Source organism: Nerophis ophidion, linkage group LG06 (genome assembly GCF_033978795.1).
Source record: "Nerophis ophidion isolate RoL-2023_Sa linkage group LG06, RoL_Noph_v1.0, whole genome shotgun sequence".
Classification (NCBI taxonomy): domain Eukaryota; kingdom Metazoa; phylum Chordata; class Actinopteri; order Syngnathiformes; family Syngnathidae; genus Nerophis; species Nerophis ophidion.
The window spans coordinates 30,572,169-30,592,882 of record NC_084616.1 but is presented as its reverse complement, the minus strand read 5'-3'; the positions used below and the strand labels follow the sequence as shown (position 1 = coordinate 30,592,882).

Here is a 20,714-nt window from a genome sequence, read left to right as displayed (position 1 = left end):
CACCTACAGGAAAACTAAATAAAATAGGGATTTGGTCTTCAATAGCTTCCACCCCATTGGAAAGACTTTCTTGAAGATTTGGGTATTAGGGAGTATGTGGCCATTTACCCTTTTAGGCACTTGTGATTAAGGGCTACATAAATAGATTTCGATTGATTTTTTGATTGATTGATCTAAAGGATATTTGTGTTGTCAGGTCACTGATCACTGACCACTCAAAATCTCTTTTCTAGTGCATCTCAAGATGTCCTTCCTTCACCAAAAGTGTCTGAATTTCACTTACTCAGTGGCCTAGTGGTTAGAGTGTCCGCCCTGAGATCGGTAGGTTGTGAGTTCAAACCCCGGCCTAGTCATATCAAAGACTATAAATATGGGACCCATTACCTCCCTGCTTGGCACTCAGCATCAAGGGTTGGAATTGGGGGTTAATACACCAAAAATGATTCCCGTCTAAAATATCTTGGTAAGATGAATAAATAAGGTTCAGGGGGAATGAAAAATCTAGCCCAATGTCTGATTCATTAAAATAAATATTTAAGAGGTGTGTGTCAAAGCTTTTGTCCTTATAGTGTTGTGTACTGAAATGCTTACACTTTGCCTGAATATGAGTTTTCTTTGCTGAGCTTGATGACAGTACTTGTGATAACCCCCTTGCTGCCTCGCTCACCTAACCGGCCCTCTTGCATCTCACCTACTTCCACCCCTGCGCCTCTTTTTTTGCCGTATGTCTATATATGGCCCAGGTTGGATTTTGAGGGGCTGGAGAACGGGGAGGATGGCTTCTTGGACAAGGCTAAATCTTGGAGCAGGTCCATAGAGGATTTGCATCATATGAGTACTCAGCCCTTCTGCAACACACTGGTGCGCTCTGCCCGCCAGTCTGTCCTCCGGTATGTATCGCTAGCTCGCTTCTGTCTGCTGTTAGCTTGTTCCTGTTGTTGACCTGCCCTGCTAAGCCAATGAGAGCTGTGAACATGCATTAGCATGCAAGCTAGTCGTGCTGGTGCTGTTTGAGCCCGAATGGTCAATAGGATATGACTTCAACACTCTGCTCAGATCATAATTTGCATCTGTGTTTGCACCCTAGCCAGGAAATAGCCGCAACTCCGTTTGTTTAATTATTCACCTTATTTCACTCAGCAGCATATACAGTACTCGTATGATACTTGTCACGATTAAGGCTTGACTAGATTTTTATAAATAGATTATTATATTTAGAATTTAAAAATCACAAACAAACATGTATAAAGGTCAGCTTTAAGTTTTAATTTCATTTAATTGCATTTTTAAATACATCCCACAAAATAAAACAAATAATGCTGAATGCTCCTATTTATTTATTTGTTTTTTTATATCAGAAATCCCTCTTGATATGATGCACTGCATTTATCAACATGTCTCCAGCAGTGACACTCAACATGGAGTATTAACAATCCATCCATCCATCCATTTTCTACCGCTTATTCCCTTTTGGAGTCGCGGGGGGCGCTGGCGCCTATCTCAGCTACAATCGGGCGGAAGGCGGGGTACACCCTGGACAAGTTGCCACCTCATCGCAGGGCCAACACAGATAGACAGACAACATTCACGCTCACATTCATAGTTTATGTTGCTCATTAAATATATGCATTGCACTGTTCATACTGCACAGAAACCAAAGTGTTAACAGCAAACGTCAGTTACATAATTGTCATTTCTGTTTTCTTTTTGTTGACAGCGAGAAGAAAACCACACATCCCCCATTATGCATCTGTTAACTCAAAACCATCTAAGCTTTTTTTTTGAGACGGACCTCATTCCCTCTCATATTTACTTAGACGGCCATTCTCCTGTTTTAAAAAAACAGTTGTGTAAATGGCGGATAGATAAATCAAACAAACTGCGCATTTAAGCAACACATTTAAAGTGTTGACATGTGACCAAGTCATAACTTTGACCATATGTTGCAGCTATGGCTCAGTCTCCAGCAGCAAAACCATCAAGAACTCCCGACTTGTCAGCCAAAAGGATGATGTGCATGTGTGCATCATGTGCTTGAGAGCCATTATGAACTACCAGGTAACAAACAGTGTTGCTAAGGCGACCGCAAGCTCATACACACTTAAGTGAATGTATTCGTCAGGACACTTGTATGCTTCCTGTATGGTGAAGTACTACATAGCTATATTTATTCATGTTTTCTTGTCTCACCACATCCCCTTATGTGTGTGTCTCTTCCTCATGCAGTATGGCTTCAATATGGTCATGTCTCATGCGCACGCTGTCAATGAAATTGCCCTCAGCTTGAACAATAAGAGCTCACGGTAAGAACTGAGGCCTCGCCATCACCATGGATGCAGGGCTGGGTTGAACAATAGTGGACACCCTGCAGCCTGTTCATATGATATGCTTCTCTTTCTCCATGGTGCTCACTCCTTCTCTCTCTGAAGTTAGGGATCAGAGGCCTCCATAAAGACTGTTAGAGGAATGTTTACTGAAAGGAGATTAGTGCTTAAAACTCAATGGCTGATCACTTCATAATGAAGGCAAAGGCACTTTAAAACTATAAAGACCTGTCCTTGCCTTAGACCTTAGTATTAATAACTATGAACCACATTTCAGATTTACATCTATCCATTTTATATTCTTTGTTTTTGAAACATTCTGTGCCGTGCAGCTAATGAGTGCCTCCCACACTTTCAGGACAAAAGCCTTGGTCCTTGAACTGCTGGCTGCCGTCTGCCTTGTCCGAGGAGGTCACGAGATCATCCTATCAGCATTTGACAACTTCAAAGAGGTTCCCAAAGCATACAATTTTAGATTGTTTATTGATGTTAATTATTTTAAACCCAAACTCATTCAGAGTTTAATTTGGTGAATGCATATCTGTGAAACTGTAAGACATTGTGTCATGAAATAACAGTGTATATTTGAAAAAACTAAATTTTATATTTTTAACATATAATTCTAAACATTTTAAAAATATTTTTGACAAAAATATGTAATGTCCAAAATGTCATATAGTTTTGAAATGCCTATATTTACCCTGTTCACCTTTATATTTCATTCAAATGTTCTCGATCAGTAGAATTTCAATAGCATTGCGTCAAACATATTTTTATTCAAGTCATACGAGAACTTTTATTTTTTTAATATATATGCTTATCGTCATCTTTTAAACATTAGTTCTCACCATTGCTTGTGTAAAGTTGCATTCTTAAGACATGTTCAGGAAATGAGAATAAACAAAAATGCATCGTTAAATATGACATGTAATTAAATATAAAAACTGCTTGGATACAAAAATATTTAAAAATGTTAAAAAGTATAAAAAAATTTAGTTGTTTTCATCAATATATTTAGCCCAATTTCTGTCTTTATTTTTTTGCTTCTTTATTGTGCCACTTCCAGCCAAAAGATAACCACTGGGTGCATTTCATTCACCTAAACCATGGGTCGGCAACCCGCGGCTCCGGAGCCGCATGCGGCACTTTGATCACCCTGATGTGGCTCAGCTGCATGCTTGCCGACCCACTCGATTTTTCCGAAAGGTTTCCAGGTTTCAGTGCCTCTCCCAGTGAAATTTTCCGATTTTCACCCGGACAACAATATAGAGGGTGTACCGTGACGGCAGTGCCTTTATCGTTCTCCAAAACATGACGTTGCGCCTGCTTTTTCACCAAGCTATCTGCGTGCCGGCCTAACACATGTAATATGCAGCCTCTGTTAACGTGCGAAAGTGACTGTAAGGCATACTTGTTCAACACCCATACAGGTTAAACAGAAAATAACTCCCATATAGTCACCTTTACACTCGTTTCACCCAATATAGTAGCCTTGAGAGTGTTTTATTGTAGTCTACAGCAGTGGTTCTCAAATGGGGATACGCGTATCCCTGGGGGTACTTAAAGGTATGCCAAGGGGTATGTGAGATTTTTTTTAAATATTCTAAAAATAGCAATAATTAAAAAATCCTTTATAAATATATTTATTGAATAATACTTCAACAAAATATGAATTTAAGTTCATAAAATGTGAAAAGAAATGCAACAATGCAATATTCAGATTTGACAGCAAGATTTTTTTGTGGACATGTTCCATAAATATTGATGTTAAAGATTTATTTTTTTTGAAGAAATGTTTAGAATTAGGTTCATGAATCCAGATGGATCTCAATTACAATCCCCAAAGACGGCACTTTAAGTTGATGATTACTTCTATGTGTAGAAATATTTCTTTATAATTGAACTTGTTAATTTTTCAACAAGTTTTTAGTTATTTTTATATCTTTTTTTCCAAATATTTCAAAAAAGACCACTACAAATGAGCAATATTTTGCACTGTTTTACAATTTAATAAATTAGAAACTGATGACATAGTGCTGTATTTTACTTCGTTATCTTTTTTTTTCAACCAAAAATGCTTTGCTCTGATTAGGGGGTACTTGAATTAAAAAAATGTTCACAGGGGGTACATCACTGAAAAAAGGTTGAGAACCACTGCTCTACGTACTCACCGAAGTATCCTCCAAACATCACTGCTATGGTAGTTGTTGCCCAGCCACTACAACACATCCACGACGAATAAAAACGTTGTCACATCCTGAGTAATTCCTCTAAGTTAGAACTGGGCTTTCATGTATGAAACCATGGTGATTACCATTCTGTATTAGCATTGCATGTCTGCATTGTTATTCTGTATCGCTCAGGCCAAAGCTGTGTTATCGATGATGAAAATGAAGTGCATCAAAAGAGTTCATCTCCACTTTGGCCAGACAGCTGCTGATATTTGATAGCAGTTTCAGTTAGCCTGAGGTGCCGCTCCAAATGTCTGATGCTACGTCCAGGGATTGTCTGAAATTGCTCGAGTCAAAGGCTCACCAATGTCTATATGTGTTGTTGATAAGCGAGAGTTGAGGATGAAGTCCATCAAAAAGTTGTTCTGTCAAAATGTGGTCAATTTGAGATTGTCACGGTGAAGATAGAGTCGCACCCGGATTAGCGTTGTGTTGTTTACATAGTAGAGTTCACCCTATTCCGGAAACAGAAGTTGTGCTTTGTCGATCGCCTCAACATTTTTTTTCCTGGTAGCGAGGGACGACTGTCGTCTCAACTGGTAAGAAGCAAATCTCATACATTTAAACATTTCCAGTGCAAGTAAACATGCTTGTACAACATTATTGTCCCTGTCAAAGCAGTGGCAAGCTTGTGTTGATTTAACATAGTTCTGTAGGAGATAGAAGAAGTCAAAGAAAATCTTTGTGTATTCTCAAGTCTTCAAAAATAACACCCATGATATCCATCAAGTAAATTACCCCAAAGTACTGGGACGCATGGAGGCCTACAGAGCCATCATGGTGAGATGAAAGTTGATTTCTGGGAGCTTTCACTCCCACAGAGGGTGTGAGGGAAGCTCTGAGGCGGCCCTGTCAGAGCTCTTTAGCCTCATTAGGACACCAGGTGTGAGCCAACCTTGGACAATGATAAGGATCAGTGCCCTGATGAGAGCCACATGACTGCAAATGTTCGCTGAACCTCTTCCTGTGCAGACATGTAAATACCAAAACAAGAATTAAAGCACGTAGAGCATATGAGTACATTCATCAAAACCAGATGTTATATTTAAAGTAATATTTTCCAAAAAAATTTCAGTGGCACACAAGTTAATAATGCTTGTTTTTTTTGTGACTAATGAAATAGTCATAAAATTTACTGGTGAAACATGCCAGTGTTTGTTTGCACTTCTGTTACTATTTTAGGTCTTACATAATTGCCTCATTTTATTATATACAATTGGCTCGCCAGGTTAAAAACAAACTGTGTAGCTGTTAGGATAATCAGTAGACATTAAGCTGCATTTAGCAAATCCCTGAAGGTTTTTTATACAGGTATATACTGTGACGCGTTGGTCACATGGTGATGCGGGTTTCGTTCTCCCAAGGATGCAGACGGGCTTTGGACACAGCGTGCAGGTAGGAAATAATTTATTTAAGAATAAAACAGACTTAGACGAAACCAAAAGAGCAAGCATGGGAGCTAGGAAACACTAAAGGGCCTTAGCATTGAAGCTAGGATAAACAGAACCGAGAACAAACGTTGTCGCTTGTTGCGTAAGGCAAATTAGGAAGCAAGGCAAACTGACGGGAGAAGGCAGGCTAAATAATGACAGTAATCACAACACAGGTGCGCGTCAGGGGCAAGCGGCAGGTGAAAACAATGAGCAACCATGGAAACAACTGAGAGGCGCACAAACCGGAACCGAATGAGTCCAAAACCAAACGAAAACACAAAAAGACCCAAAAATCCAAACCACAATATGATCCGGGCAGCGGATCACAACAATATACATTCGATTGCCTTAATCCCATAACTAATAACGCTCAAAACACAGAAATATAATATGCCGATAAAGAGAAATAAAATGTTTAGTAAATTGTTGCGCAAGCAAGATAAACAGTCTTTGACATATGGTGTTTATTTTCCTTGAATTAATCAAAATAATTGTGTTCAGTGTCAAATTAAAGCAACACATCCAAATAAAATGTAATGTCGACGTGACAAAAAAACTACTCTTTTTTTTTTTTTAGGTCTGTAAAGAAAAGCATCGTTTTGAACGACTGATGGATTACTTTCGCAGTGAAGAAGGAAACATCGACTTCATGGTATGATCTGCTTTGTATTGTGGGTGTTTATTTTCCTGTCAACACATCACCCCTAAAATGAAACGCAGGTTTGTATCTAAATCTGTCCTTGTCTGGGGTTCAGGTTGCTTGCATGCAGTTCGTCAACATTGTGGTCCACTCGGTGGAAGACATGAACTTCAGAGTCCACCTGCAGTATGAATTTACCAAGCTGGGACTGGATGACTACTTGGAGGTAACAATCAGAGGAGAACACAGTCAAACATAAAAAAAATTAAAATAAAACAATCTCTAATGTGTTGTATTTCATATCACTGATCCTGATTCTCCCTCCCTTGTGTCAGAAATATAAACACACAGAGAGTGACAAGCTGTCAGTGCAGATCCAGGCCTACCTGGACAACGTGTTTGATGTGGGTGGTCTTCTGGAAGACGCTGAGACTAAGAATGCAGCACTGGAGAAGGTGGAGGAGCTGGAAGAGCACCTGTCTCATGTAAGTGCACCACCCACCCTAGACCACCTAGGCTGCTCAGGGCCCATTTATGACAATGCTGTGGTTCCATCCGCTACATATATATGTAAATATACCTAGGCTGTTTCAACACCATAATTACAATTTACAATGTTTGGGATAATCATAGGTTGGGTAACTTTGGAAAACATGAGGCATGTTTCAATCCTAATATTGTTCTCATGCTGGCTCCTTCTTTCTGAGGCGATTGCCTTTACATCCCACGCTGCCACGAAAAGAGCGTCTTCACATGGAAAAAGTTGTAGGCAGCCCTGACATCATTGAGGAATTTCATAACAAACTCTGCTCTCAGGGGTCAGGAATGATGAGGGAGGATGAGAGTGAATTCCACTGCAACATGTGCCATTTTTCTATTTCAAAATAAACTCTGCATCACGTGCTCGGTGCATCATGCTGCTGCTGAGATCACATTTCTCATTGATTATGCTCAGTGTGAATAGGAGCGTGGGAGGGTGGGGACTGGGAAAGAAGCTGATGTTTTGAATCTTGAACTAACCTCTTCTGGTCCCGCTGCTCTCAATGTCACCTTTCCCAGGTGACCGAGAAGCTTCTGGAGGTTGAAAATGAAACAATGATGAAGGTGGCTGAGTTGGAGAAGGTTGTCCTCCAAAAGGATAAGGATCTTCAAGCAATACGGGTAAGCTAGCGGTCATATTGATAGAAAGGCTTTACCCTCTTAGAAGCATTTAGCTAAATCATTGTGATAGCATATGAGGTCAGCAGGAAGCAGGATGTTTCTTCAGCTTGTCAAGTCATGTGCTTTTTATCGCCCCCTGGTGACCGCCCAGGAGACGAATGAGTCGACCAACACGCAGGTCAACACCCTGAGGAGAGTGATCAAGGAGAAGGACGCTGCCTTCCAAAGGCATTTCAACATCGAGCGGCGGCTGCTGGAACTGGAGCAGCAAGGCACGATCCGTCTGCACAAAAAACCCGATGGAGACATTGCCATCGAGCCGCTTGGAGTCGGGGGTGTGGTTGGCGCGGTTGGAAGCGGCGGCCTTGGCATCCCCCTGGCTGACATCGGGCCGCTATCTTTGGGTTCTACGGCATCCTTAACGGAACCGGGAGGACCAGACCCAAGTTTGCCTCCAGCAAGTGAAGCTCCACCTCCACCTCCACCGCCACCGCCTCCTCCTCCTCTCCCATCTGCTGCAGGTAAGCAGCCATGACATTTGAAGGGGGTGGAATTCAGAGAGGTCTAGTTTCAGTTCATCTCTCTTACTTATTATGCTGAACCAATTAGAAGTTGTTTTTAAGCAGCATTCTGCTGCAGACAGAAAAGGAAAGCTACATCGTATTTCCTTTGTGTATAGACACCATGTAAAAGTGACCAATGTACTGTAGGTGTTTTTTCAGTACACACAACTATAACATGCACTTTTTACAACAAACCCATTGCTTCACTAACAAAACATTTACTATTTAGTTATATACCTTCAGTAATATTTAGAGGCGTTTAGTTACTGAAATTATTGGTACCTCGGTTTTTTGTTCGTTTTGATGAAGCCCATATCGTACGAAAACCAAATGCCTTCGTTCACGCTGATAATGTAAAGGCTTCTAAAATGCCACACAATACCTAACACAAATCCAATTTATTGACAACTCAAGTTGACGAAAATGGTGATCCAACTCAGTAGTTTTTCCTCACCTTATTTAACAAAGGGCTGTCACTTGCAACGTTCCTTAACCCCATAGTGGGTTATTTTGCAGTTACACTCAATTAATCAATAAAATAGCTCAGACTAATTGTTTGAGTAATTGATTCCGCGCAATGATACATACTAGTATGTTTCCTGCAATGTTTGGCCGTACAGAAAACTTGGAAAACACTTGGCGAACATCCATCCATCCATCCATACATCCATACATCCCTCCATCCATACATCCATCCATCCATACATCCATCCATCCATACATCCATCCATTTTCTACTGCTTGTCCCTTTTGGGGTCGTGGGGGGTGCTGGAGCCTATACTTGGCGAACATTTCCATTCAAAAGAAAATCATACAAAAGTGTGGTGTAGAAAACGGACTGGACAACTCCAATTCGCCTACCAGCCCCGACTAGGAGTGGAGGACGCAGTCATCTACCTGCTGAACCGAGCCCACGCCCACCTCGACAAGCCTGCGAGCAGTGTGAGGGTCATGTTTTTTGACTTCTCCAGTGCTTTCGATACCATACGGCCTGGGCTACTGGGTGTGAAGTTGGAGAAGATGCAGGTGGAGGCCCCCTTGGTGTCCTGGGTTGTAGATTACCTGACTGACAGACCACAGTATGTGCGACTGCAGGACTGTGTGTCTGACAGGCTGGTCAGCAACACCGGGGCCCCGCAGGGCACAGTCCTCTCCCCCTTCCTCTTCACCATTTACACCACCGATTTCCACTAACAGTCAGAGTCCTGCCACCTTCAGAAGTTTTCTGATGACTCTGCGATAGTGGGGTGTATTGAGGATGGTGATGATGATGAATACAGGGCACTGGTGGAGGACTTTGTCACATGCTGTGGAAAGAACCACCTCCAGCTCAATGTGACGAAGACCAAGGAGCTGGTTGTTGCCCTGGAAAGGAGGAGGAGTACTTCAGCGACCCCTGTTTCCATCAAGGGAATGGATGTGGACATGGTTGAGGATTATAAATACCTCGGTGTACACATCGACAACAAGCTGAATGGGTCAAAACATGCCTGAGGCCCTCTACAAGAAGGGACTGAGCCGCCTCTAGGCTAGGATCCTTCTACGTCTGTACAAAGATGTTGAAGATGTTCTACGATCGGTGGTGGCGGGCACCTTCTTGTACGCCGTGGCTTGCTGGGGCAGCGGGCTAAGAGTGAGGGACATAAACAGACTGAACAAGCTGGTAGAGAAGGCCAGTAACGTGGTGGGAGCGGAGCTAGACTCTCTGGCGGTGGTGTCAGAGAGGAGACGTCTAGCAAAACTCCTAGCCATTATGGACAACACGAGCCACCCACTACACTCGGACCTTGCGGAGAGAATGAGCACAATCAGTGGAAGGCTCAGACTCCCAAAATGTAACACGGAACAACACAGGAGGTCCTTCATACCGACAGCCATCAGACTGTATAATGCATATGTTCCTTCCTGACTGCACTTAAATGTAGAATATATGTAGAATATATTTATATTATTCATATATTATATATATATATATATAATATATGTTATATATTATTTATTATTATTATTGTCTATTGTGAGCGAACTGTGGTGCTGAATTTCCCTCAGGGATCAATAAAGTACTTTCTATTCTATCTATTCTCTAATAGTTTTCCTAACCTATAATTTAGTAATTCTACCTTTTTTATCATGCACTAATCAAATCATTAAGCTCACCCTATCAACATACACTGTTATTTCCTGTGTTGTTTGCGGTTTGTTGCATAAAATGTTTTGCGCTTCCAAATTTATATAATTGTGAAAGGCAAAATATTATAAAAAGCTCTTAGTATGATGCAGGGTAGTTCTACACACATGTGAACAACAATTACAATAATGGGCCTATTGTCATGAATTAATATAGTTACAACCATATTATACATATATCTAATACTATTAATATAGTTATTGAACTATTGCATTGGATCTCATACACACTTACTTATTTGAATATTTTTTGTTTGTTTAACATTCCATCATTAAATACAGGCCCAAGTGCACCAGTCCCACCACCACCGCCCCTTCCTCCGCTTGCTCCACCTCTGCCTTCTCCCTCAGTCATCCTGAGTGTGGGTCTGTCAGGTAATAAGACTTTTTGCAGTAATAAATTGGAATACCTGCAACTAGAGGAGAAGATCTCATTATATTCTTTCTTCTAGCTATTAGAATCAAGAAGCCAATCAAGACCAAGTTCCGCCTGCCTGTGTTTAACTGGACCGCTTTGAAGCCCAATCAGATCAACGGCACCGTTTTTAACGAGATCGACGATGAACGGGTGCTAGAGGTAAATTAAACAGATGAGCGTTTATAGGTTAAGAGAGATATTTCAGTTTCTCCACTGTCAATTCTCTGCAGGTACTGGATTTGGAGAAGTTTGAGGAGCTTTTTAAAACGCGCGCCCAGGGTCCAATTGTGGATCTGTTATGCACAAAGAGCAAAGTGGCCCAGAAGGCTGTAAACAAAGTCACCTTGCTGGATGCCAATCGCTCCAAGAACTTAGCAATCACACTGAGAAAAGCGAACAAGACCGCAGAGGAGATCTGCAAAGCTATAGAGAAGTATGCACGCGTCATCTTTCATCCATATACGCTTGAGCTATCTTCATCTAATATACACGTCCGCCCAGGTTTGACCTGAAGGCCTTACCAGTCGACTTTGTGGAGTGTCTGATGCGCTTCCTGCCCACGGAAGCAGAGGTCAAGGTGCTGCGACAGTACGAACGGGAGCGGCGCCCACTGGACCAGCTGGCCGAGGAGGACCGCTTTATGCTCCTCTTCAGCAAGATTGAGAGGCTCACACAGAGGATGAACATCATCACCTTTGTCGGGAACTTTGCTGACAACGTCAACATGCTCACGCCTCAGCTCAACGCTATAATCGCTGCCTCAGGCTCGGTGAAATCATCACCCAAGTTAAAAAGAATGCTCGAGGTTTGTGTCATGTTTCTTTCTCGCGATCGGTGTATACAAATGTTGATTCTTCTGTTCTCCTTGTAGATCATCTTAGCACTGGGCAACTACATGAACAGCAGTAAGCGAGGCTGCGTTTACGGCTTCAAGCTGCAAAGTCTTGATCTGGTGAGGAACACAGCACACATTACTCAGAGTGTACACGGTTTACCGCTGCTATGTTGCTTTGATTCCTTTGTTTTGCTGCACAGCTGCTGGACACTAAGTCTACGGACAGGAAAATGACGCTGCTCCATTACATAGCTCTCATTGTGAAGGAGAAATATTCCGAGCTCGCCAATTTCTACAATGAACTGCACTTTGTGGATAAAGCCGCAGCGGGTGGGTACTTGTTCTCTGGGTTACGACAGTTGCAGTGTAATGATGCACACAGAAATAGCAGGTCTCTTTTTGCACAGAAATCTCTAAATTATTTACAACATTGACATTTACAGGATAAGCACCTCATGAAATAAAGCCAAATGGAATTATTAATAAAACATCATTAATTTACATTGCTCTATAGAATCACAATTGTATTTTATTTATATATTTATATAATTTGTGTTTATATATCTTACTTGTCAAGTTACGGATAATCCTGGACATTCATTTGTTTGAGAAAAAACTTAAGACTCAGAATTTTGCATAGCTTATTTAAGGGACTTAAACAATTATAAAAATACAGTCATTTATTTGTTCAGTGTAAATTAATGAGCAATCTGATTTACAGACTCTAAATGAGTCAGATTATAGCATAATTAGGGCAGCACGGGGGTACAAGGGTTAGTGCATGAGCCTCACAGTACGAAGGTTCTGAGTTAAATCTTTGGCTCAGGACCTTTCTGTGAGGAGTTTGCATGTTCTCCCCGTGACTGCGTGGGTTCCCTCTGGGTACTCCGGCTTCCTCCCACCTCCAAAGTCATGCACCTGGGGATAGGTTGATTGGCAACACTAAATTGGTCCTAGTGTGTGAATGTTGTCTGTCTATCTGTGTTGGCTCCGTGATGAGGTGGCGACTTGTCCAGGGTATACACCGCCTTCTGCCAGAATGCAGCTGATATAGGCTCCAGCACCCCCCTCGACCCCAAACGGGACAAGCGGTAGAAAATGGATGGATAGATGGATAGTCCTTTACACCTGTAGTCCCAAAATAGGAACACAGGAGGACAATGAAAAAAAAATAAAAAAATTAAGTAAACAAACAAATAATTTTTTAATTAACACAATTAAGCATTTTATTTTACCAATGTTACACTGATGGAACGACAGAGGCATTTGATTAAGGATTTTTATAGATTTTTTAAAATTACATTTCTATGGGTTTTATATTGTTTTTAGTCAGTGACCAGGTTGAGATAATCAAAGTGTGGCAATCAATGTGTGAAAATATCACTGAGTGTAAAAACGCTTACCAGATGTGATTGTCTTAATTGAACTGAAGGATTGAACTGCTTTGCAAACGGTCATATAGCAATGCTTTAACAATAACATCTTTTCTTGATTGTGCCCAAAGTTTCACTGGAAAATGTTCTGTTGGATGTGCGAGAGCTTGGGAAGGGCATGGAGCTGATCCGAAGAGAATGTAGTCTTCATGACCACTCGGTCCTTAAAGGTTTTGTCCAGGCCAGTGACTCACAGCTGGACAAGTTGCAGAGGGACGCCAAGACTGCAGAGGTATTTGAGGCTTGACGACAAGGGACAGAAAATAGACATTAAGCAAACATGTGTCCTGGATGCTGCTTACTCACTTCTGCCATGCTTGCAATACTGCTTCATGTTTGGTTCTCTCCTCCCAACTCTAGGAAGCCTTCAATAATGTGGTGAACTACTTTGGAGAGAGTGCCAAGACAACTCCACCCTCTGTATTCTTCCCTGTTTTTGTTCGCTTTATCAAGGCTTACAAGGTGAGCACACCAGGGAAGATTAGTCCTCACTCATTCACTCACACAGGTTGGAGGGTTAAGAAAATGTCTTGAATACACTTGAATACTGTTCGTATGTCTCTTGGAGCAGAGAAAAGAAGAGCAGGGTATAGTTTTGTCCGCCCCGGTGCCACAGGACGTGGCGCTCAGTCTGAGGCCAAATAACAGGAAAGGCCAGCTGTGTCTGACAGTAGAGCTGCAGCTGGGGTGTTTAGACGGCTTCTTCCCGTCTTGTCCTGTCCTCCCCTCTAGTCGTGGACGGCCTCGCCCTGCCCTACCACATAGCACACTTCCTGGGATTGTTCTCACTCCTGATTTATGGGATCTGTTCACGGAAATGTGCAGCACAAAAACTTCTGTGTGCATTTGTCTCTGTAACTTTGGGTTTTACTCAAGGAGTTGTTACACAGAAATTTATTTGAGTTGTTGTCTGTAACGGTCAGGTTACTGTCTAGAGGGTTGTAGGCATTATACATTGCAAGTAATTTGGGAGTGGGACATGTCCCCTACACTTTTTTTAATTGGCAAAATTAATGTTTCACTATTGCATACAGGCAAGTCGTACACCAGCGCCAGTTTGAAAACAGCTGTTTAGGCTGAAGCTTGTCCCAATAGACCACCCACAAGCTCATTGGTTGGCTTTCTTGGGTTGCCTTCTTGCCAACGCGACGATGATTGACAGCATGCAGTAGCTGACCAATCAGCTGTTAGATGTGAGATAAGAGCTAGTTGGCCTCTACACGGAAATTTCAATCATGAACAAGTGAAAACAAAGAAAAAAAACAGAGGGGTCCACTTAAAGGTAGTCATGTTGTTGACAAATACTAAAACTATATTAGTCTGTTATTGAAAAACAAAAAACAATTGGTTTATTTGGAATTTTGTTTTGAAATACAAAAAACTAAATTGAAATATGAGACACTCTATATAATAGCTTGATCCAAAAAAATCGTTTGATTTTCATTTTACATTTATACAACAAAAATCGATGAGAAGAAACAAAAGTAAATTTTACAGAAAAAAAAACAACTGGTAGCTCAGTCGGCAAAAAAAAAGAGTTGTACAGTTTTTGAATTTACAGTAATTCGGTGTAAAATTTTACCGTGAAATTCTGGTAAATGAGTTGACAGTTTTTAACTGTAAAATCTATTGATTGTTTTTTACAGTGTATAAAAAACAGTGCCGCTTCCGTTGTCAGCATATTAGAGAAACATCTATTTCTGGCTGTTGATTTTTATTTTTTTTAATAGAAAATAAAAATGTTTTTTTTTTTATCTTGTTATTAAATCTCGACACTTTATTTTTCAATGTATTTTTTCTTATTTGAAAATGAAATTTAGATCAACCAATTATTTTTTGTTTTCCATTCGTGAAAAGGAAATTCACTGAGCGAAAACCTACACTGACCAACATGCTAGATGAAAAAATCACATCATTATTTCTATTAATAGTTATGTGATTCTTAATTTTTTCTTCACTCTCCCCTTTTATTTGACTTTTCTTGTTGCTGACTTGAAAATCCTATACCTCATCTCAACAGGATGCTGTGGGAGAAAACGAACAAAGAAAAAAGCAGGAAGAAGCAATGAGAGAAAAGTTACTGGCCCAAGAGGCTAAACAGCATGACCCCAAGGTATCGCCCAAGTGCAAGCCAGTCGCTGCTGCTCAATGAAGATTTGTGCTTGGTCCAAAAAGCACACTCACTAAAAAACATTCTGCCACTGCTACTTCAGGTTCAGGCCCAGAGAAAGAGGCACCAACAGCAGGAACTGATCGCTGAGCTGCGCAGGCGACAGGCCAAAGACCATCGGCCCGTGTACGAGGGCAAAGATGGCACCATAGAGGACATCATCACAGGTGGGACAGTCAACACTTCTCTGAGGTCCTGTGTGGGCCCCGCCGGCCACCACGCTCATCACGGTTCCAGGATGACTGTGGTCATTCACTGTTCAGCTACCTTAAAGTGCACCTTGTGCTATGTGGTACACACACCGTCACATCTGGAATCCTGCACGTAGCATCACTTTATTCCATGACGTACTGTCTAGATAAGTTCTTAAATGTGCGTCCAATGTGGGCGAGCCGCAAAAGTTTGATTCCAAATGTTCTTGGTAGAGGCCATTGCTTCTTCTCCAACTAACTGTATTCACCTAAAGAGGACCTATTATGCTCATTTGTGACTTCCGATTTAAAATATAGATTTAGGAAAGTGCTCCCTGCTAATAAAACAAGTAAGGCAGTGATTTGGTAAACATGTTAGAATTTAATTAATGAAGAAAGGAGGGTATGTTAGACTGCTACATTTTTTTCCTAAAATTATTCTTCATAATCATTTTTATTAATTGTTTTATTTTTATAACATATACATATTTTAATAAGTTATCTAAGATATTTATTGTAATCTTTTCCACTTTTTTTCAGATGTATAAATTAGTTTTACAATTAATATTCAATTTAGTATCAGCTGACCCCATTCCTGCAAGCTCAGGAACCTGTTAAAGCAAATTCTGTTGCCTATAAGGAGCAAAAAATTTAACAAAAAACCTTACGCCCCTATCTCATATAAGTCTTATGTAAGAAATAACAGTTCATATATAAATGCTAAGTATTTTAAGATAGGGTGTTACCTTTCAATCACTCTGTAAGTACAACTCAAATGATTAAAAGTCACCCCGCGCTACATCGTGCTTCAAAGTTTGCGGCTTCACAGTATCGTGGATTCTTTGTGTTTTTGGCCTAAATTGGCCATTTTCAACCATAAAAATTGATAAATTTACTAAAATTATTATTTCTACAATAGTAATGGCCAGGGCTTCACGGTGGCAGAGGGGTTAGTGCGTCTGCCTCACAATACGAAGGTCCTGCAGTCCTGGGTTCAAATCCAGGCTCGGGATCTTTCTGTGTGGAGTTTGCATGTTCTCCCCGTGAATGCGTGGGTTCCCTCCGGGTACTCCGGCTTCCTCCCACTTCCAAAGACATGCACCTGGGGATAGGTTGATTGGCAACACTAAATTGGCCCTAGTGTGTGAATGTGAGTGTGAATGTTGTCTGTCTATCTGTGTTGGCCCTGCGATGAGGTGGCGACTTGTCCAGGGTGTACCCCGCCTTCCGCCCGATTGTAGCTGAGATAGGCGCCAGCGCCCCCCGCAACCCCATAAGGGAATAAGCGGTAGAAAATGGATGGATGGATAGTAATGGCCACTGAAACCATGGCTCCTTATGTCAGTGCAGTATTTATATTTTATTTTCTATTATTATGTCTAATATATTGCATGAGAAGAGTGTAAATGTGACTATGTAGATGTTATTCCATGTCTAAAGGGTTATAATAATGTTAAAAGCCGAATTTAGAAAGGTTGTAAACAGCTCGGTTTATGGTATAGTATTAGAATTTTATTTATTTATTCACGCTTTATGGAAATTAATTTACCGTTGTCTGGCCTGGAACCAATTAACAGCGATAAACAAGGGTTTAATGTACACATTTATTTAAAAAACTAGCGACATAAAATAATGTTCAAACATATTTATGGTCAATGTCCTTATATGTGTTATACTGTTTGTAATATGTAATACATGCTTGTATCACATTATTAGGCCTGCTGCGACTCTAATAATTGTCCTGAAGACATATAAGATGCATGACAAAAATTGTGTTTTGGGCTACAATGTGTTGGGAAGGAATATGTGCATAAAAGTTTACAGAGCCATATTGCCCCTCAAATTGCTGCCGTGGAATTATGTGGAATCATAAAATTCTGCAAATATACAGTTAATCAATGCATCCATCCATTTTCTACCGCTTATTCACTTTGAGGTCGCGGGGGGCGCTGGTGCCTATCTCAGCTACAATCTAAAGTTAAGCACAAGATAATTTATACACCGACCAGATTTTCAATGGAAGTATGTTTTTCCATTTATTTTAATTATATATCTTTCTTGAATTGTGAGATGGTAGCAAATGTGTCCAAAATAGTTCTATTTTTTCTCAACACATACTGTATGTCTAATGTTGTGATGTAATTGTTGAGTAAAATGGTGCATTTTTTTACCTTTCATAATGTAAACAAAACAATGAAAGTGGAGAATAATACAGGAAATAAGTGCCAGTGTCATAGGTCCTCTTAAAGTGCAACAAAAAGCAGCCCTAGGGATAACGCATTCAATGTCACTTTGTTGACGTATGTGTTGATAATCTATAGAACACAGCTCATCATCCTCCCTAATGCTGTGTGAATGTGCTCCAGGTTTTACCCACCCCTCCCCTTCCCCCTCCTGACCAAGACAATGTTTTCTCTGCCCTCCCCCCCCCCTCCCCAGTGCTGAAGAGCGTGCCCTTCACAGCCCGCACGGCTAAACGCGGCTCACGGTTCTTCTGTGAAGCCAACCTCTGCGACGACGCCAGCTGCTAGCCCCTCCCCCTCTTTAACGCCAAGGTTGTCCAGGTGTTTCTTGTATGCACCCCTCATCCCCTCCTCCAGAACCCCACCCACTCTGCATGCAGCATGATTCCATCACCACAACTAGTGTGCACTAACTCAGGCCGTCATTTTGTTTGTGTTTGACTTGAGAGGACTCCTATCTGCTGATAAGAGTCAGACAAACCTCTTTGTTGCGTCTTCTCACACGTTCACACGCAGAGAAGAGAAATGTTTGGTGCATGCAATATCATTGGCTGTGCATGAATTATTAGAATTCTTTAAAGTTGTTACTTTTACCCACAATGCTTTGTTCTGTGACACTAACTGGTTTGGTGTTGGTTTCCCGCTAATATGTGACTCTTTCTCAACCGCCAGCTGAACTGAAGATTTGTGAGAGTATTTCCTAAAAAGCGGGTAAGAAAGGTAGCCAGGCTGGAAGAATTTGTCCTGCTCAGTCGCGTCAGCCGCTTCAGCTTTGGGTGTAAACTTTGCTTCTACTCTACAAAAATAGGCTGATTATTATTGTTATTATCATCATTATTATTATCATTAGTCCATGCCCCAAAAGCTCAAATCCACACCTATCATTTTCAGATCAGTGAAGATGCAAGTATTTTTGTAGCAAAACTATTTCAATCTCTGTGTGTGTGTGTGTGTGTGTGTGTGTGTGTGTGTGTGTGTGTGTGTGTGTGTGTGTGTGTGTGTGTGTGTGATCTGAGCCCTGCATATATACGTTTTTTAATTATGTGTGTTAAAACAATCTACATGTTCGTGTTGTGATCTGTGTATCTGTGTTTGGATTTGTGTGTGTGTGTGTGTGTGAAAAATGTATGCGTGTCTGTGTTATGATCTGTGTGTCTGTGTTTAAATTTGCGCGTGTGTGTTCAGATTTGTGTGTGTGTGTATGCGTGTGTGTAAATAAAATCTGTGTATCTGTGTGTTGTCTGTGTTTACATGTGTGTGTGTATATATATATATATATATATATATGTTGATTGGATTATCCAGAGAATAGTGCTCGATACCGTGGTAGAGCGCAATATGTAGGTGTGGGAAAAATCACAAGACTACTTCATCTCTACAGAACTGTTTCATGAAGGGTTCCCTCAATCATCAGGAGATTTTTTTTTCTCATTTTCTCATCTCCTGATGATTGAGGGAACCCCTCATGAAACAGTTCTGTAGAGATGAAGTAGTCTTGTGATTTTTCCCACACCTAGATTATATATATATATATATATATATATATATATATATATATATAAATAAAACAATATGTTTGTCTGTGTTGCGATTTGTGTGCCTGTGTTTGTTTAGATTTTTAAGTGTGTATTAAAGTCTTTGTGTAAAGACTGATTGGCATAGTAATGCCGGGTTTCTCCCTCCGTGGATGCGTCGACAAGGACACAGCAATGTTAAGTTTAAATGATTTATTAAACTTAACAAAAACAGGCTACGTACAAAAATACTGGAGCTAACAGACAAAATAAACCAAGGGCGCTAGCATAAAAGCTAGGAATAGAAACCAGAAAAACTAAGACTGGCAAGAAGGCACACGAAAAGGAAAAACAATTCATCAGCGTGAGAGCTGGAATAAAACAAAGGCTTAGCGTGAAAAGCTAGCGAAATTATATATACGTGAAGTCAGTCGATACTGTTGCTCAAAGACAAATTATGAACCCAGACTGAACAAAGAAAAGAGGAAGGCTTATATAGGGAGTAATCAAGGAGAACCAGGTGTGTGTAGAAAACGAGGAGCAGGTGAAATCAATTTGTAACCAAGGTGACTGACAAAACAGGAAGTAAGCTGGTCAGATGGAGAATGAGACAATGGAACAATAAACAATATGTGAAGATCCGTGTAACGGATCGCAACAGTATCCCCCCCCAAAAAAAGACAGATACCAGATGTCCCCCCCCCCCCCCAAAAAAATAGCAAAGAAAAAACTTGAACCCCCTCCCCACAACAAGAAAAGTCCACAGACGAAGGGAGGGCAGAGGGAGGCCATGGTGGAGGGCCGCCAGGTCGCGTGTCCCCGAATCCACCGAGGACAAGTCATGTGGCGGCGGGGGATGGAACGCCGCTGCCGAAGGAGTTTTGGGAGGCGACCTCGAAGGAACCACATTCGTGGCCGACATGGAGGAGGGAGCTTCAGCGCCGTTGTCATCGTGGAAGATGCAGGGTTAGTAGTTGCTGCCGTAGCACCAGGCGCGGGTGCTGCAGCCGAAGAAGACTGCGTCGTCGTCACCGTGGAAACAGGAGAGGGCGCTTCAGCCGAAGAAGGCGGCGTCGTGAAGGCAGGCGTGGTCGTCGCCATCGTGGGAGCAGGCGTAGTCGTCGCCGTCGTGGGAGCAGGCGTAGTCGTCGCCGTCGTGGGAGCAGGCGTAGTCGTTGGCGGCGCTGGTGTGGGCTCCAGCCCTGGCGTCGGCGCTGGTGTGGGCTCCAGCCCTGGCGTCGGCGCTGGTGTGGGCTCCTGCCTCGGAGCTGGTGCCGACTCCATCTTTGGAGCTGGTGCTGGAGTTGATTCCAGCATTGTAGCTGGTGCTGGAGTGTGCTCCAGCTTTGGAACTGGTGCTGGAGTGTGCTC

At 41.5% G+C, this 20,714-nt stretch overlaps 1 protein-coding gene across 5 annotated transcripts in view; it reads left to right on the top strand.

Annotated features, from left to right (window-relative positions):
• Positions 1-20,714, top strand: part of fmnl3 (formin-like 3) — an 80,773-nt gene that overhangs the window by 50,469 nt on the left and 9,590 nt on the right. The window contains exons 6-25 of one of the 5 annotated variants that reach the window (XM_061903343.1): positions 744-890; positions 1,950-2,058; positions 2,227-2,303; positions 2,683-2,776; positions 6,566-6,640; positions 6,744-6,854; positions 6,964-7,113; positions 7,688-7,789; positions 7,941-8,310; positions 10,822-10,914; positions 10,992-11,116; positions 11,188-11,390; positions 11,459-11,762; positions 11,829-11,909; positions 11,993-12,122; positions 13,297-13,457; positions 13,586-13,687; positions 15,246-15,338; positions 15,439-15,562; positions 18,502-18,540. In XM_061903343.1, the coding sequence (XP_061759327.1) occupies positions 744-890; positions 1,950-2,058; positions 2,227-2,303; positions 2,683-2,776; positions 6,566-6,640; positions 6,744-6,854; positions 6,964-7,113; positions 7,688-7,789; positions 7,941-8,310; positions 10,822-10,914; positions 10,992-11,116; positions 11,188-11,390; positions 11,459-11,762; positions 11,829-11,909; positions 11,993-12,122; positions 13,297-13,457; positions 13,586-13,687; positions 15,246-15,338; positions 15,439-15,562; positions 18,502-18,533 (2,683 nt within the window). In that variant the 3' untranslated portion in view covers positions 18,534-18,540. Of the gene's footprint in view, positions 1-743; positions 891-1,949; positions 2,059-2,226; positions 2,304-2,682; positions 2,777-6,565; positions 6,641-6,743; positions 6,855-6,963; positions 7,114-7,687; positions 7,790-7,940; positions 8,311-10,821; positions 10,915-10,991; positions 11,117-11,187; positions 11,391-11,458; positions 11,763-11,828; positions 11,910-11,992; positions 12,123-13,296; positions 13,458-13,585; positions 13,688-15,245; positions 15,339-15,438; positions 15,563-18,025; positions 18,151-18,501; positions 18,541-20,714 lie in introns of all 5 variants that reach the window. The other 4 variants (XM_061903339.1, XM_061903341.1, XM_061903344.1 and 1 more) reach the window with 4 other exon arrangements.